Genomic DNA, 19,094 nt, shown 5'->3' with positions numbered 1-19,094 from the left:
TGCAGCACGGAGTGGTGGCAGAGTTGCACTCAGCACAGGGCAGTGGATACAGAGTGGCAGCAGCACAGCCGCCACCGTGTGCAAGCTTTCTCCCCCACCACGTCTGTCCAGCGGAGTGGGTGGTGGGGGGCTTGTGGCAGTGGCGACACGCAGACCAACGGCAGCTGCCATATGTTAGCTTTCCCCCACCCCTCCCCCTTCCAGCTAACTGGCTGGAAATTCCAGTTAGTAAAGTATTCCAGCTATTTAAATGCCGAATAGCATAGATTTTACTATATTGGTATTAACTGTTGCAGTATTAGAAGTATGAACCATGGTTAGTCAATTGAATCAGGTATTTCAGATCACCCTGGAGCAAATTATTTAAAATGCCTAGGTGAAAGTCATTTAAGCTTAAGTTCCCACTTGCCTAATTCTCTTTAAAATGAAGCTTTTTTTTTTTTTTTTTTTTTTTTTACCTAGGCAGTTCTGAAATGTTTTACCCCATTTCTCTCAAGGTTTTAGAATTCACAAATCTCCTCTTCCTCCCCATTTTTATTCATTAACTGCAAGAGAAAAAACAAGCTTTCCTGCTTTTTTTTCAAATCCCTATTGATTTCTCAGCTTTGCATGAACCAGCCCAAATGAAGAAAATATTCTTTTTCTTTCTGTACCTGCAGAAGAGGTTACTGCTGGTAAAAGCTGATTCACCATTTCAGCAAACTCTGGTTCCAGGTGCTTTGCTTGTAACGTCCACCATTCAGTGGTACAATTTTCTTGAAAATACCCTCAGCAAACATGTTCTGCTTCAATGGTTCACCTCTAGCTCTGAAATCTATTATGTTTAGCATAACTAATGAGTGATTACTAGGTGCCCATGTCATAGCAGCCTTTTCCTTTTTGGCAATTAGGCATCTACCCCGGTATTTTGTAATAAGACTATTGACTAGAAAATGAGGTGGAGTAAGTACTTGATCCACCTGCTTCTTAACTACCTGCAATTACATGCTTAGAGTTTAAGCTCTTCCAAAAATGCAACAGCACCTGCAATACAGTAGCAATCTTTCTGTAGTTTATCCAAGGTGACAGATATAGGGTTAGTATATTCATAGTATCTTCTATATTTCCCTTTAATCCAATGTTACTACTCTAGCCGTGATACTTCCATTGATTTTGTCATGATTTTCTTCACAGATGTTCACCAGGATAGCCCACTTCTTAATAAATAGCTCAAAACAGTCAACCACTGAATTCCATCATACACCTTGGGGGAGAATTAGATCAGATCCCCCAAGATCTGCTTTCCTGTACATATGTGAAGGGACCAAAATGTCCATTTAACTTAAGTATCAAGAACGCTTCAGAAACAACGGGTTGGTGGTTACTCAGCAGATGGTTGTTCTACCGTGAAATGAAGAATAAGACTCCATTGCGGGTACAGAATTATAAGTATTCATAATTTGAAAATAATCAGAGCTTGGATGAAATAAAACATGAGTTTGATACCGTACAGGTTGGCTCAGCAGATAATCTGATCAAAGAGTACACATGACAGTTTCTGTTAGAGTCGGAGGCCAGCTTCTAACAACTGTGATATTGTTGCCGATTCTTTGCATCCAGTAGTATAGACCTTAAAACCCTTGCAGGTTCAAGCCCCTAATACATGAAATACTGAAGCCCCTAACACATGAAATATCATGCCATATTTCTGAAGCTTTACCTCAGAATTTAGATATTTTCCCCCTCATGGTTAGAAAAAAAATCAGTGTTCAATTCCAGAAGTTTCAATAAAAGCGAAATGACTCAACATATTGCTTTATTTAAATGATTTTAATAGAGTATACTAAATCTATACCATAGCCTGTGTTGTATTAAATCCAAATGTCATTTTAAAATATATTTTTTAAAAGGAAAACTTAAATTTTAAAGTCCCATTTAAATTTTAAAACGTCTCATTTAAAAGTGCAGTTTTTAATTTTTTAAAATATTTTTTTTTTTTATCTACCCTGGCATCACCAAATACTCAAACCATTGTGAAGATCTAGTCTAACATTTCTATCAATAATTAAACCAGCAATTAATTCTAGCATTCAACCCTATGGCTACTAGTTGAACCAGAAGTTCTCTTTTAGGGAATTACCAAAATGTCCATTCCAAAACCAGATGGCCCATCAAGGTAGCATGGCTTAGGTACCCGAATTGCAGTAACAAACAGCATACAAGGACTGATGTGGCTAGCATCATACTGTCTCTGACTCCTTAGCCCAAATGATTAAGTACCTATTTATAGCTGGGTTGCCTGGGGATAGTCTTTAGTGCAAGTTTGACCTCACCCCTCTAGATTAAAAGCAAAACACTGTTGTTACTCTGCCACCATGCTCCTTCAAAGAGATGTGCTTCAATTAAAACTGTTTTTTTCCTTTCTATTTAAGGTTTATAAATGATAGTGGGTTTTCCATCTCCTATTTAAACTGTCCCAAAGGCTTCTGTAAGCCTTGATAGGGCATGGATTTGTGCAGCCATTGATCAGTATATATAGAAATTATTAGGGGTGCACAATAGAGATTTTTTTGGCCTATACCAAAGAGTAATTTTTAACGAGCCATATCAGCTGATACTGATCAATTGTCGATATGCAGGAGCACAGCCCAGCAGCATGGAGAGCAGCATCCGGCTGATAAGTCTGTTGTGGGGGAACGGGTGTGGTGGGGGGCAGTTAGAAGCCCCTCGCTGAGGGAGGGAGTGGGGCTGGAGCTGTGGCAGGGGCAGGCACTGCTCAGCTGGGGCAGGACATGGTATGGAGCTGTGGCTCATCTGAGGAGTGCGGGGGAGGGCAGCTCCTGTTGCTGTGCACACCCTGGGAGGGCATGGGAGGTGTTTGCCCCCCAGATCTGTGCACAGGGCAAGGGCGGGCTGCCACTGCAGGCTGGGCCAGGGGCAGCGCTAGACTCTTCTGGAGGGTTGGGCCAGGCTGCTCTCAGAGCAGACAGCAATGGTGCTGCTACCAGGGGGTGGGGGGGAGAATTTTGGGGTGCCTGTAGGCCACCCCTTATAATCCTCCTCCCAGCACCACTGCCTCCTGCCCCAAACACAGCCTTGGCCCAGTCCACTTCGCTGGAAAGAACCCAGCACCACCACCAGCCCCAGCTCGCCATAGCAGCCCACACTAGCTTCATGCACAGATCCAGGGGGCACACACTTCACCATGACCTCGTGCAGCAGCAGGAGCTGCCCCCCCTCCCCATAACCTCTGAATGAGTTGCTTGCGGCTCTGTCCCATGCCCCACCTCAGCTGTGCAGCACCCACGCCCCTTCCTTCCCCCATGCCCCTTCTCCTACAGACAGACTTACCAGCCAGACGCTGCTCTCCACACTGCTGGGATGTGCTCCTGGCAACCTGTGTGTTGTGCTGCAGCTGCGCACCTGCACATGGTATTTATCAGTGACATTATGGCCACATCAGCCAAAAACACCAATTGCCAATGTCAATTTTCCTTTTATCAGTGTCAATATGATATGGGACCAATGTATTGGTGCACCTCTAAAAATTATACAGATGCCTATTATCATTAATCAGAGTAAGCCTCAGTGTGCACATCTACACTTGCAATTAATGCAAAGCTGTAAACTCTGGGGCTTGTCATACTGGAGTTTATTGCTCCCGGGCAGGCTGTTTGCATGTGTGCCTGGGACCACAGCACACTGAGAGAAGTTGGCGCAGCCCTGGCTAGCAGGGAGCCTGGAAGTCAGCCTGCCTCCCCGGGGCTGCCCCCCCAGCTCAACAATGCTGTAGAGGGGCTCCCGCACTGAAGCACCCTCATGCCCTAGCCAACCACATGAGCATCTACATATGCAGAGCTGGGGAGTAAAAAATTCTGCAGCAGGATGGTACTTTTATATATAAGTACTACCCTGCTGTGGAGTTTATTAGTTTACTCCAGCCTAACAGCCCTGAACGTAGAGACGTTGAGACATTTACTGTGGAGCTAATTAGTTAACTGCTCAATAAACATCTCATGGAGATGCACCCAGTAACAGCTTGAGCCATAGATCTTTATGACTAGAAAGCAGACCATACACGACCTAAGCAGAAATGCTGGGAAAAGACAGAAGTGGCCAGCTTCTAGGCACCTCAGAAAGTCAATGAAGAGGAAAACAATACATAAGATAGTAACAGAACACGAAAACAAAGGTCCAAGTGTCCTAGTATTACAGGTTCCCCAGTCTGGTGGAAGCGTCGCAATGTCTGGTGAAAATAGGATGTGAATGACATCATCTAAACATGTTTAGTGATTGCTGGAACTAGAAAATGTATGTTGTAAACATAAGCTGTTTTGATTAACGTATAAAAGGGGTCTGGGAATCCTGAATACTTTACAGTTTGATAGGGGCCATATTTTATGCTGATGCCTTGCCTCGTAAATAAGCCTCGCTGGCATTGGGTCTGGTGCTATTGTTTGGTTGTTTGTGAACAATAAAACCCAAAAGTCTTTGTTACTAAGAACTAGAGCCTGGGGTCTTTTTATTGCAACTAACGAGGTCATTAAAATTAGTAATAGTGGCATAGTATCATCAATGGTATTCTGATGGAGAACGACTAAAACTATCCAAATGGAGGGTGCCCGACATAACTGGTACTACTCCACCCCTGGTCACACCACACATGACAGGAGTCTGACGCTGGTGACTGACTGGAGTCCACTGACAACAGCTTGCTAATCTCTCTTAACATATGTACCTTACTTTCAGTTCATTGACATTTTTTCCCCCCCAAATAGGTACAGCTTCAGTCTCATTTTCTTTCCATACTATAGGAAACTAGTTTGAGTAGATTATAGTTTGCTTGGTTGAATGCTCCTTCCGCAAAAACTGAAGGAAAGCTAAATGGGAGAAATAAGTTTCTCATTTAATTTTCAAAGTGATTGACTCCACTGTCATTCTTTTCTTCTTGTGGAAATAAACAAAAAATCTGAAGTGCTGCTCTTAAAGAGTTAACTGAAAAGCAAGAGCAAGTTTACTTGGATCCAAAACAAACTCTTTTCTGAAGTACAAAGACTACTTCAAAAAAGTTCATGCAAACCACCTGCAAAAAATAAACTGTTGCCCATCAAGTGAGTACAGCATATGGGTCTTCTGTTAATGAAAACTATTAATAGCTCCCTTTGAGAAAGAGAATTGCCTACTAAAAGGTAGTTAGATCTTCTTTATAGAGATGAAAAACTAGTGTACACAGCTAGCAGCTTTCTTCAGTTATGTATTTTTCTTCAGAACACATCTGAAATAGATTAAGTTCCTGCCGGACAGTTCTTCTCTTTTTAAAGTGTTGTTTAATCCAATCTTCCCTTCTTAGCATCTTCATTAGGAAGGATGGCATGAACCAATAGTAATGGCCCTCTGCCTCTTTCATTTAGCAGTGCAGCTTGAAACTTAATTAATACATAAGCACTACACCACTTCTTTGATCTCTCCTTGGCAGGGGAGATCAGTGCTGCAAAGCAGAATTCCCTGTATGCCTCAGCCACCAGAGGTTCCCAAGAACAGCAAACAGGAAGGAGAGTGCTTGCTGGTTGTCACTCCTAATATGTAAGGCAGGAGTGGGCAATGGATTTCAGCTAGTGGGCCATTTAATGAATTTTAGTGAGCTGTGGAGGCCTCCACTCACACAAAATCTTTCAGAAGATACCATTTGAACAAATCATAGATAAAAACAAATCATACACTAAAATTAAATTACAGACGTTCGAATTTTATTTAAAAAAATATTGTGTGCCCCAATTTGTTTTTTTGAGTAGTGTATATAAAGGTGATTGAATAATAGCTCCAAATAAAGTCTTACTTGACACCAAACTTTGGGGCAAAGCATCCACACCTGAAGACAGGAGGATGATCCAGGCTGACCTGGACAGGCTCAGCAAATGGGCGGACAAGAACCTGATGGTGTTTAACACTGAAAAATGCAAGGGTCTCCACCTTGGGAGGAAAAACCTGCAGCATCCTTATAGGCTAAGCAGTGCTATGCTGGCTAGCACTATGGAAGAAAGAGACTTGGGTGTTCACCATTGACCACAAGATGAACATGAGCCTGCAATGCGATGCTACGGCTAGTAAAGTGACCAAAACACTGGCTTGCATCCATAGATGCTTCTCAATCAAATCCCAGGACGTCATTCTCCTGTTGTACTCAGCCTTGATGAGGCCACAGCTGGAGTACTGTGTCCAGTTTTGGGCTTCACAATTCAAAAAGGATGTGGAGAAACTTGAGAGAGTCCAGAGAAGAGCCACGCACATGATCAGAGGTCAGGAAAACTGACCTTATGGTGACAGGCTGAGAGCTATGGGGCTCTTTAGCCTGGAAAAGCGTAGGCTCAGGGGTGATCTGATGGCCACCTATAAATTTATCGGGGGTGACCACCAGGATCTGGGGGAACGTTTGTTCACCAGAGCAACCCAAGGGATGACAAGGTTGAACGGTTATAAACTACTGCAAGACCGTTTCAAGCTGAACATAAGGAAGAATTTCTTTACTGTCCAAGCCCACAAGGTCTGGAATAGCCTGCCATCAGAGGTGGTTCAAGCACCTACATTGAACACCTTGAAGAGAAAATCGGATGCTTATCTTGCTGGGATCCTATAACCCCAGCTGACTTCCTGCCCTTTGGGTGGGGGGCTGGACTCAACCCTCTGAGGTCCCTTCCAGCCCTAATGTCTATGAAGTCTATATTATGCATTGGGGGGGTGTGCATGTGAGGAGGGGGAAGGGAGTGTGTGTGGGTTGGGGTGGTGTTTGGAGGGTAGGTGTGCATGTGGTGGGGGGGAAGGAGGGAGGGAGGGGTTGCCCATGTGCTAGGTCCCAGAAACTGGCTGGGGTGGGGTGGGGGTAAAGAGATGAGAGCAGGAGGTACATGCAGCAGAGCTCATCCAACCGGGGCAGTACAGGTACGATTACCCCCCACCCTCCATTCAGCCAATAGCAGCCCTCACAGTGTTCCACATGGGCTAAGCCCCTGCTCCCACCCAGGGCAGCCCATGCCCCACCTGCCCATGCCCACCAGACAGCACTTCACCAGCCCCAGCCACCGTGCACAGTTTCACAGTGGGGCTGCTGCCACAGCCCTCCAAGTACTGCTCACCTCCCCCTACTTCCAGTGGCTCCTCCTCCTCCTGCACCTGTTGCACTGCTCAGGACAGCAGGTAACGTAGGGAAGCCATGGCAACATGTGCTAAATAGCAGATGGGCAGCTGCTGTCCCCACATATGGGGCTTCAGCTCCAGCTCCCAGCTACCTTCCATCACTTGGCTGCCCTGAACAACAAGCAATAACCTGCAGGCAGCCAAGTAGGTGGAAGGAAACCAGAAGCTGGAGCCCCACATGCTGAGGCAGGAGCCACTCTGCAGCAGCTTCCACCCCAACCCTCCTAGCTGGACATCTGCAGCACAACACATGTCCCCATGGCTTCCCTGCATTACCTGACATCTGGAATGGCATAGCAGGAGGAGGACAAGAAGCTGCTGAAGTCAGGGAGAGTTGAGCAATACCCAAGCAGCTGTAGCTATGTCAAGGAGTCCTGCAGGGAAGCTGTGTGCTCTCGCTGGGGCCACAGGCTTTCAATAGGCAAGAGTGGGGCCTGGTCCCATGCGGAACAATGCAGGGGCAGCTGTGGGCAGATGCAATCAATTGGAAAGGGTCTGCCCTTGGGTCAGATCCAAGGTGTTGGTTAGCCAAATCTGGCCAGTGGGCTATATTTTGCCCACTGCTGATGTAGAGGATTGGCCAAATCATTGAAGGATGCTAGAGGACCACCAGAATGTGGACATGTCTTCAATTGTGCATGCTATCTGCAGCACTCCAAACACCATCTGAAGTGCTTCATATGCAAGTCTGCCCATGGCCTTAGGGCTGCCAGGTACAAGGTCACAATACTATTACTGTTACCACATTTTAAAGATGATGAAATAGTGAGTGGCTAAGTTACTTTTCCACCAAAGAGTGCACCTAAGAGCTGCAGATCTCAGGAGTTTCATGACTGCAAATGAGTTGTTCAGTCAGTATCAATACAGAGATTATGAACAAGCAATATTAAGTGGCTATGTTAAAGAAGTTTGGGGTTTTTTGTGGATTAGTACAATAATTAATTTTGTTCATTACTTCAATTACGTATGCTTTAAGTTTAAAACTGTTAAAAACTAAAGAAGTGAAACTTACTGCTGGGAAGACAGCAGTCAAGTCTTTTTTAAAGTTCCAAGAGAGAAGGGTCAAACCAGTTGTACACATTTTTGTGGGAATGTAGTAAACACCTTAACACTTAAGAAAGGAAAGCTTTTGTGCCATACCATTAGATGTATAATTTTCAAGGAACAGATAACTTCTAACTACTTTTTAAAAGGCAGTATTTACATGCAATAGACTCAACATGTATCATCATTTGATACCTAAACTCTTCATGTATTTAAAACTTTAATTCTAGTGGTAAATATTTATTCTATTCAAGATGTAAAAATGGACGTGCATGCTATAAATAGAGCACCTTTCCAAGAGGCTCAGCTACAGCAATTCCACAGGTGGTCTTCATTTTGTTAGAGAATGCTTTATCATCTTAGAGAACTACCCAAAAAGGATTCCTGAAGGTGCACTCTTCCAGTAAATGCACAGAGAAGCTTAACTAAAAAGGTCTGACATGTTAGGAAAGGATTATTAGAAAAGAAGGAGCACTGCCCAAGATTACAAATTCTAGCAAGAATGTGTAATTTAGAAAATATGGCGAACATTTCTTGACTAGAATATCACCTTGAAATATGGCAATTTAAAAACAAAACAAAGAAAAACCCACAACAGTTAAGAGATTTCCACCCCTTTGTCCATCCTACAATAACAATTCAACATAAATTTGATTAATTAGTTTAGGTTCTTTGATACTAGGTGGGCTCTTCTAGGTTTCTGCAATTACCATTTGATAATAAAGGCATTATGTTCATTTAAAGACGAGGGCTTAATGGAGTTGAACTTAAATATGCTCCTACTGAATTTAAGCTAAATCAGAATAAAGACTGCCAATGTATTATTTTGCAACTGCTTAACCTGGCTTAAAAACAAAAAACCGTTAAATTGATGAAAAGCTGCAAGCCATGTGTTTCCCTCATGGTTCCCAATGTGTATTCCATTACCCCCAGCTGGGCTTCAGGTGTAAATGAGCATATTATTTTAGGACAGTAAGGTTGTACAGATGATACAGCGTATTGACGTTTTTAATCATTTTGATTATGCACAGGTGAGTGAGTGTGTGTGGGGGGGGAGGAAGAAATCTCGGTCATTTCTAGAGAATTGATAAATATAAACTCAAACAGCCATAGAGCGGACAAATTCAGTGGAAATATTCCATTGTTTCCCTAGTTCTGAAAAACATAGCTAGATTTTTCTTTCCGTAGCAACATGTATTGAAGTCAAGTTGTTTTGGTCTTGCACGTTTCTAATACAAGTTGCCTCAGATCTCTAAATCCAAGAGGAAACTACTATTCGAAAATGTTTACTTATTTAGATTCTTAAGAGTATTAAAGGTGTTTCTTCCATACCTCCCAAATCTAAGAATGAGCCATCTTTTTACAACATCAGGCGCAAGTTAATCTAAGATTCAGAAAAAATATGTCCTTTTAAAAAGGGTACACCTTTAGTAACACTGTCTAACATGCAAAACTTCTTTTTTTCTAAGGAATCATGTCAGTGACAAGTGCAATGGAAAGTGAATACTCTCACAGAAGGAAAGTCTTCTGCACTTCATTATTCTGATGGAAGAGGACATATAGGACTTTTGCTTGAAGACTTGACTTTAATAGCCTTCTCAGTTCCACTAAGTCACTTGTGAAAGAAATTTAAAAGCAACATTCACACTCTTGTTCAAATAAATGCCAAAAAACCCCAACCAAGCCATCATGCATATATTTCATTAAAAAAAACCCAAAAAGCAAATCTACTGCTTGGCTCTATATTCTAGAGCAGTGGTGTAGTACTTCTATCTTGAGCTCCCATCATCTTTTCCAGTACATGCAGTCTTTTCTCTGTGGAATTACCTCCGAGTGCTTTGGATTTTGGGGCTATTCCTTTCACAAGAATTTTAGCCAGGCGTTAACGCTGTGACTGATGGAAGAACATATTGACCTTGCATGGAAATATCTTCATTTATCTTCATGAGACAGCTATTGCTTTAAGAAATACTGTGTAACAGATGTTTTTTATTATTTTTTTCACTACTTCCCCCTCTATCAATAACAGCATGTCTGTGAATGGGTAAAAATGTATAAAACCATAAAAAGAAAAGGTAAGGTATTATACACAACACTGGAGATGGACATCTCCACCAATGTAGCTCATGCTACATTCCCCCCCACCCCTTCAAATTTAAGAAGTAAAAATTGTTCCCTAAGCAACGATAGATTTTTTTTTTTCTACAAAGACATCTGTACTACAATGCTCAAGTAGGTCTTGGGAACTGAGAAGTTCTGTACGTAAATCTCATTCAATTGGAGGAACAGGAAACAGAATATGCTATTTTGTTTTTATCACAAGCCTGTCATTAGAAGCCAATTTTCTTGGATCTGTGCATTTATTTTGATGGACCTACCATTTATCTAACAAATAAAAAATGGAAGAAGAAAACTTCAGCAGTAGAAAAGAGAAGTTACACAGCTCATAAAAAGGTAAAATATTCACACACATACTGAACAGACAGTTAAAAAAAATCTGATCATATTCAAAAGTTCCAAGTTACATCATTGCTGAAATATTTGCAGAATTTGCTCAATTCACAAATTTTAAAATAAAAGCTCGGCTCTGAAAAGTTAAGATTTGCAGTGAGGTTTGCACTTCACTGAACTTAAATGTTCAGCTGCTTCAATTATTTTTGGTCTGGATTCCTTTTGGGCCCTTCACATCTTGAGAAAGATGAAAGACTTTGGTTTCCCAGTTTGTTATAGAGACTCTCAATCTGCATCTCTGGTAAAGAATTTTTTTTTAAAAGGACAACTCCTACACTTGAGCAACAGTCTTCAACATAAACTCAGTTATTTCATCACCCAACAGTAGAGAAGAACTAAATGTATATGTTGATATAGCATAATAGCTAGGATGAATATATTAATTGAAAATGACACTGAACAGATCCTAAGTTGAGAATGTGGTTAAGAATTTCTAGGAGTGTGTAATAAAGTAGAACTTTGGTGTAACATGTATTCATTAAAAAAATAATTTGGGCAAGGGAAAACAATTTAGCTACAGTACAAGGATTTGCTATAGTACAATCTTGCTATAGAACAAGAGGTTACAAGGATGTAAAATGGACACTGCTACAAAGCAATCATCTGGCTGCAAATAACTTTGAACATAATAAAGACCAATTGTATTCAGAGCAAGACATTTTAATTTTTTGGGGCCAATGAAAAAAGTTATTTAAAAACCGATTTAGCATTGTGAAGTATGATCTACCTGAACAAGTTAATTTTTTTTAAAATGTCTTTGTAGTGAGCAGCTTAATCCCAGAGCTAATTTGTACCTTTCACCATGCTATAGTATCCCTGAAAAAAACCAACCTAAACCAAAACCTAAAAACCCTCAAAAATAAATCAGTTGATTTTCAAGTAACAGAATTACTGCACTTCTCATACTGTCAGAGCAACAGTTACATTATACATGCCTTTTAAACTATAATAGCCATTAGGAATTACATGCCAATGCCCCTGTGCTATATACTGCCTCTAGGGGTGAGGGGTTGCAAGCCTTTCACGAGTGGCAGGCCACTTTAGTGGAATTAAATCCAAAGGTAGGCTGCTGTCTCAGCCTTCAAACCATAGGTTGCTGCCCCTTGTCTTAAGGGGCTGTTGCTATTATAGGTAGTGTCATCTAACCAACAATAGCTAAAAGATTCCCAGGGGTAATGTTGTTGGTAAGCAGCTGTTCTCTTGCCAGGTGTTGCTATGGATGGGTGTGGACTGAAATTGCAAGAGAATCTATGGATGCATCTACACATGCATTTAAGTGCCACTAAATTTAATGTGCATTAAGCTAATACATGTTAAGCCATTTTTGGCAGGTGTCTACATGTGCAGACTTGGGACTAAAGTTAGTCCCAAGTCCTTACAGCCCTGCCATGTGCCCCTGTGGCCACTGGAGGGAGCTCCAGCCTCCAGCCACATGCCTGCCAGCACGCACCTGACAGACATGTTGCAGCCAGAGCCAGCTACCAGAGCCTGACAGCCATCTGGGAAACCACCCCAGGCACCGAAGCAAAAGGGTGCCAACAGGCGACTCAATGTTTTGTTATAAATATTACAAAAAATTTTGGCCGATTTTAAATGCCACGTGCATGTGTGCAGCTACAGCATGCATTCAGTCAGCTGGGGAGCTTGGAGAGCCCTGCCTGGCTGATGAGTCTGTTGTCGGGGGGGGGAAAGCTATAATATACAACATGCCCCAAAATGGTTGGTCAGGAGTGCAAATTGAAGTGCTGGACATCAAAGTGTTCCTGTACAGAAAGAAAATTATCAGATGCTTGCTTCCCAAGGTTACTACAAAATAGGCAGTAGCATCACATGCTGTAAAATTATTAAAAATAAAATAAAAAGGTATATAGGTATATGAAGGTATTGCTCCGCAAACCCCAATTAGCAAGGTCAAAGAGGCTTTAACAATAAAGTATGGCAGGCACCATATTATTGATTTACCCAGCTATCAGAATTTAAACAACTATTCAACCCCTGCATGCATGTCAAATGAACTTGGACTTCTCTCTTATATACACCCTCCTGAAGATATGCTCAATTTAAAAAAATGGTTTTCTAGAAGTATCTTAAACTTTTTAAGATAATATAATAGATAACTTAATATTTATATTCTATTGCTTCATGTCAGTACCATATATGTATCTAAACTAGAAGATGGGGTAATCAGCAGAACTATACTTCATTTTGAAAATCAGATTTTTGGTGTACACCCATCAAGCTTCACTATCTTGCCCTTGCATGCACAATACAGTAACGTTAAACCAGATGGCTTTTTGACAGGAACAGTCAAGCTAAAATATTTTAGTGTAAGACATTTTTAATGAAATATTTGGGTTTTTAATTACATACCTTTATGCCAGATGCACTGAAATACAAGCACTTAATTTATGCAAAAAACCCCATTGCTAGAAACCACATTCTGATTTCAGGAGTACCCAATGTTCACAATAGCTATATAATCTGAAAGTATTTTTATATGGAAATTACGTATTTTCATACCACTTGGCACCACATGTAGCTCATTTTCCCAGTTCAAAGTAGAATGATTGTGGTATACTTTAACATATTTGCTTCCAACATGAAAAAAGAAGGTAATATTGGTTAAAGACAGTTTAGGGCAGATTAAAATATCAGAGTATATAATTTACAGCTGAAATCATCTTTCTTAAAGGAAGAGAAAAATTATTTCCCCATGACCCCTCCAAGAATACCTAAGAATCAAGAACTCGGGAGCTGTAACGAATGTAGTGCTGCTACACTTTTGCAGTAGTTTGCATGAAAAAAGCCCACCTATTAAGGAGGTAATAACCTCCCGAGGCCAATATTTTGCTACACAAGTGCGACTCCATAACCAATCCTGTAGATGATCCAATTTACAAGACAGGGGGAAAAAAGCAGCACTTGGGACCAGTGTGGTCAAAGCAAAGAAGGTCTTGCTGCATGCATAGTAAGGCATATTTACAAACCATTGGTTAATATAACCTAAGCATACAAACTGGGAACTGATATAATTGAAGAGCAGGCCAAAGATTTTTCTTCTTTTCCTTGCCTCACATTTCTGTATTAATCATTTATTTTATATTATAAAACTTGAGGATCATCCATTTTTGCTTTGAGAAACTTACTCAATACTGTTGCACCCAATGTCAACTACGCATTAAAAAAAAGGGGCAAATCATGCTTTGACTAAAGATTTGGACTTTCAAAATGCTGAAAAGTTTCAGGACTTGTTCCAAACTTTGCAACAACTTAGAAAATCCCACCCAAACTTACCTCTTTCCTCTATTCTCCCACTAAACAGTTTGTAAGTTAAGCTATCAGTAGTAATTTACAGATGTAAGAGTAGGGTTACCATATTTCCAGGTCCACACCTGTTGGGGGGGGGGGGACAGGGAGAGTGACCCCTGTGCATTCTGTTGCCCCATATTGACAAGTCACATATACCCTGAGCCCTGCTGCTGCTCCTCACTCCAGACCCACTGACCCCAGCCCTGCCAGTGCCCTTCAATCCCAAGCCGCAATACCCTGTGTGGCAGGAAGCCACCTTTGTTTCTCCCCAAAATCTCTGTGCTGTGACAATTAGATTAGGATGGGCCCAGCAGAGGAGACACATCTTTACCCTATCTCTTTAGGTAACCTGAGCTGGCTACATTCTTGAGGGAGGGAGGAAACCTGCTCCCTCTGCCTACATGACTGGTATCAGCTACCTGGGTGAGTGGCATCTATCTACCTGGTGGTCTAGAGTCTGCCTGGCAACTAGTGATGTATTTCAAATTGGCTGGCCAACAGCCAAAAGGTGCTGGCCTCCACTGGACCAGGTGAATGAGGTTACAAGGGCTATATAAGTTAAGACTGCCCAGGAGGAGAGGGCAGCCACCATGCAGGGGACTCAGACTTAGAGAGGAGTTTACCATCTGAAACTGGCTCTCTCCCCCATAACTCAAGAGCAAGGAACAGCCTGCCTCCAGAGGGAATCTCCAGCAGCCTCTGGATGATGCTTGCGAGTAAGCTACTCGAGATCTGGTTAGATATCTAGCTGGCAGTAACTCAGATGTGTGATCAAAAGGCTACCTCAGCCAGACTGTTTTGCTCTATGGGATTTCTAAGTTCTCCTTTGTGACCAGTGTAGGAGACTTATTGAAGGGTGGGTCTAAATTATGCCTAAGAGGCCCCTTAGGTCTGCGGACTAAGGGAGACTTTCCTTTTTGGCCCCCAATTTGGGGAAGTGCCCCAAGTGCCTGTACTGGGTCGAGTACCTGTCGGACTATTAGGCCTGTGTTTCCCTGAGGGCACAGGGCCGAGAGTCCCTTCTCTGGGTGGTGGCAGCTTACATTACCCCCAGGCTAGCGAGTGTGCTCCAGAAAGGGGGTCAGCCAGACGTGAGGTACCCATAGGGAGGCAGTCAGAGCCTGGAAGGTGGTCGGGCGCAATGAAGTGGGTGGCTCAATGCAGGAGTGCCCCCTACTGGCCTGCTACACCCCACCCCTTGCTGCTGCCCCTCTCTCCTGACCCACAGCCACACAGTGCTGCCAGTGCCCTGAACACCCAACCCACAGTCACCCCTCCTGTCCCCCGTGCCCTGATCCACAGCCCTGTGCCCCTCCCAGCCCTGCCAGTGCCCTTCACTCCTGACTTGCAGACCCCTGCCCCTGCCAGCCCTGCTGCCCAAGCAGCTCCCATATTCTGTGCACATCATCTCTCTCTCTCTCATTACCGGGGAAACACATGAACCCCGGCAGCCAGTCAACTTGCCTGCTTCTCCCTGCCCCAAGCAGCCAGCCTGGGAGAGCAGAAAACCCAGACATTTGCTCTTATTTTAAAAACCTGCCTGGATGCAGCACGGGGGCCCAAAAAAAGAGGACGTGTCCGGGAAAACCCAGACGTATGGTAACTCTATGTAACAGGAGACTTGATGCAGGACACAGCCACTTTTATAACAGGGATCCTGGTTTTCGCTGATAAAAACAAAAACTCCCAAATATTGACTTAAAAAAATAAACCAAATTCCACATTTTTCTGTAACGAAAATGAAACACCACTAATAAATATATGTATTAGTAAAGTTAATAAATTTCTTGTAAAGTCGATAAGTATTAGTGGTGTTTCATTTTCAGCATAGAAAAAAAATAACCCCAAATCCATGTTTTAAGTCAGAAAATTTGGGAGTTTTTGTTTCTTTTTTTAAAAAAAAGCAGTGAAAACCTGGATCCCTGATTATAATATATTTGGAATCTTTATACTTATAGACTATATTTGTTCTTCAGTGTTTTAGGAAACTCAGTTTCCATCAAGGTCTTGTTGAAACTGGTCTCTGACTCATCTTCTCCCCATGACCTTCCCCTGATCTGCATTCTTCCCTCACCAATTTAGTTTCACATACACATTGCAAAGCTTTATACCCTGAAGAATACAATAACTAGTAAACTGGATTAATTCTCTTATCCATGATGCCATGTTATATAGTGAGAAAGCCCTGAACTGCCTTTATGTTTCCTTATGGTTATTTATTTATGCTGTGTAGGTTTCTAAATTGTAGCAGTCACCTCCATCTTACTGGAGGCAAGATGCAGGTGAGTATGTTATTGAAAAGTAAACAAGGCAGGGACTTAAAAAGTGTACCAGCTGCTCTGAGATAATAACTGAGTGGGTGCCTGTTGTTAGCCTGAGATAGGTTAAAGCTAACTTGCAGGAGTTTACCCCGAGTGGTAAGTCGTTGTAGGGTAGCTATCATTTACTGTGAAAGAATAGAGTCCCAGGTTGTTAACCCACAACTGTCAGACTCTCAAGTTCTTGCCCTTATTTACCTCACAGTAACCTACTAGGTTATATTTAAGTATTTATAAAATATATAGGTAATATTTAAAAACCCTGCTCGTACCCTTCCATGCCTTCTTGTGGAATATCAAGCAACATGACTACATATCATATGTTCTCAAAGTCAAAGTTACTTGGTAAAGCCATCTGGCAGATACATGCACCACATTCAGTAAAATTTGCATTATGTGATGTCCGAAAGACAAGCAACTCTGTTTACCTGAGAAAGGTCTTTAAATTAGAGGTTTATTTAAAAAAAAAAAGTAAGTTAAGCTTCAAGACTACTACCTACTGGAGGTATTTGTTAGTCTATATCTTGCATATTTTTAAGAGTAAATTAGAGATCTCATTGATTTCAAAAGGCATCAGGCAGGGTTATCTGGTTACTTACCAATCAAGATTTGACCAGTTTTCATTGCTGAACTGCCCGGAACTAAGCCATGTACTACTAACTTCTCTTCACTGATCCCCTTGATGCTTTTGTCCTGCCCTTGTTTTTCAGCTCTTCGAGTACTCCATGAGGACTGATGAACAATACCTACTAATGTCTCCAGAAGCCTGAGTTGCTCTCTTCCCCCATCCGTGTAAGATAGTTTTTTTGGATTCACGTAAACACACACATCTTTGTATTTTTGCTGGACCATGACTCCCATCTTCTGAGTGGATTGGTGTTTCAGTATAGAGGTTGGTCCAGATGAATGCCCATTACATCCATTATTCCCTTTCTTACCAGAAGGCTTTGGTAAAAGGCTTTTCTTTTTTAAAATTTTGGTAAATTTCTTCAGTCTAGGTTCATACTTTCGTTCTTTTCGTGATCCCTCTTGAATAATCTCAGCTTCGTTTTCACGAAACCTGACATGGTTCACTGCATGTGCCTCAGATCTGTCCTGGATCAGAGCTTCTTCTTCATCTTCACTAAGCTCTAAATAAAACAGCTCCCCATTTTTCTGCACGCTGTCCAGCCATTCAGGCTCAAGGTCACTGTGAAAGAGAGGAACACAACAAATGACAAGGCAGTACAGTACAGATAAGGCAGACTGCTATGTCAGCTACACTCTTCTACTCCAACAGAGTGGGGGGTGGAAAGGAATAAAAAATGCCTCTTGGAATTGCAAAGCCTCAGTAGGCTAGTTTATAGGAAAAATAAAAGCCCTTACAGAGAAAAGAAAGACCTATTTCAGAATCTGGAATGGTTGTCCATAGTGTCTCACTATTCAGCCACTGCAAAAGCATCATTCATGGAGGCCAGTTTCATTTAACTGTTTCCTTTCACAGCCACATCTGAATAAGTAACCATAAACATAAGACTGAAAAGGTTTTCTTTTCCCTCAAATAAGAACAACATCTTGCTCGTTCTCTCCCAAGTTTCTCTCATATGCTTTTTGGAAAAAGAATTGTACTCCAAGCCTGTTGGAAGGCAGGATTAGAATTCATGATGAACTTGATACATTGAAAAAAATTTTTTTTTTTTAAAAAAGAGACACAAGTGCAAACTACTGCTCTTAAGAACTAAAAAAAAAACCCCAAGCAAAATATAAAATGAAGATTAACTGGCTAGGCAGCAACACTGAAGAAAGAGATCTAGGTGTTACAGTACATCACAAACAAAGTAAGAATCATAGACATTAGGGCTGGAAGGGACCTCGGGAGATCATCGAGTCCAGCCCCCTGCCCAAAGGGCAGGAAGTCAGCTGGGGTCATAGGATCCCAGCAAGATAAGCATCCAATTTACTCTTGAAGGTGTTCAATATAGGCGCTTGAACCACCTCCGCTGGCAGACTGTTCCAGACCTTGGGGGCTCAGACAGTAAAGAAATTCTTCCTTATGTCCAGCCTGAAACGGTCTTGCAGGAGTTTGTGACCGTTCGACCTCATCATCCCATGGGGCGCTCTGGTGAACAGATGTTCCCCCAGATCCTGGTGGTCACCCCTAATAAACTTGTAGGTGGCCATCAGATCACCCCTAAGCCTGCGCTTTTCCAGGCTAAAGAGTCCCATGGCTCTCGGCCTGTCATCGTAAGATCTGTTTTCCTGACCTCTGATCATGCGCGTGGCTCTTCTCTGGACTCTCTTCTCCACATCCTTTTTGAATTATGGAGCCCAAAACTGGATGCAGTACTCCAGCTGCGGCCTCACTAAGGCCGAGTACAAGGGGAGAATGATGTCCCGGGATTTGCTCGAGAAGCATCTATGGATGCACGCCAGCATTTTGGTCGCTTTACTAGCCGCAGCATCGCATTGGAGGCTCATGTTCATCTTGTGGTCAATGATGACCCCCAAGTCTTTTTCTTCTGTAGTGCTAACCAACGTAGCACTGCCGAGCCTATAAGGGTGCTGCAGGTTTTTCCTCCCAAGGTGGAGAACCTTGCATTTTTCGGTGCTAAACATTATATGGTTCCTCTTCTAACCACCAGCATGTTGTAGTGCAAGTAATCCTATATTTAAATATAACACATTGAAAAAGCTTCAGGGTTGCATAATCAAGGACTCCAGGTCAAGAAATATTACCGTGAACATGGCCTATGCATATCCATT

General features: G+C 42.3%; 1 protein-coding gene across 4 annotated transcripts in view; it reads right to left on the bottom strand.

Moving 5' to 3' along the window:
- Positions 1 to 19,094, bottom strand: part of INTU (inturned planar cell polarity protein) — a 102,266-nt gene that overhangs the window by 63,713 nt on the left and 19,459 nt on the right. For all 4 annotated transcript variants that reach the window (XR_016440800.1, XM_090036613.1, XM_090036611.1 and 1 more), the window contains exon 2: positions 16,952 to 17,541. Coding sequence is in view for 3 of the 4 variants with exons in the window: in XM_090036613.1 (XP_089892739.1) it covers positions 16,952 to 17,541 (590 nt within the window). In the remaining variant the exon portion in view is untranslated. The remainder of the gene's footprint in view (positions 1 to 16,951; positions 17,542 to 19,094) is intronic.

Source organism: Crocodylus siamensis, chromosome 2 (genome assembly GCF_052110815.1).
Source record: "Crocodylus siamensis isolate JL-2025a chromosome 2, ASM5211081v1, whole genome shotgun sequence".
NCBI lineage: Eukaryota > Metazoa > Chordata > Crocodylia > Crocodylidae > Crocodylus > Crocodylus siamensis.
The sequence above is the reverse complement of the archived record's forward strand: the minus strand, read 5'-3'. Positions and strand labels throughout refer to the sequence as shown.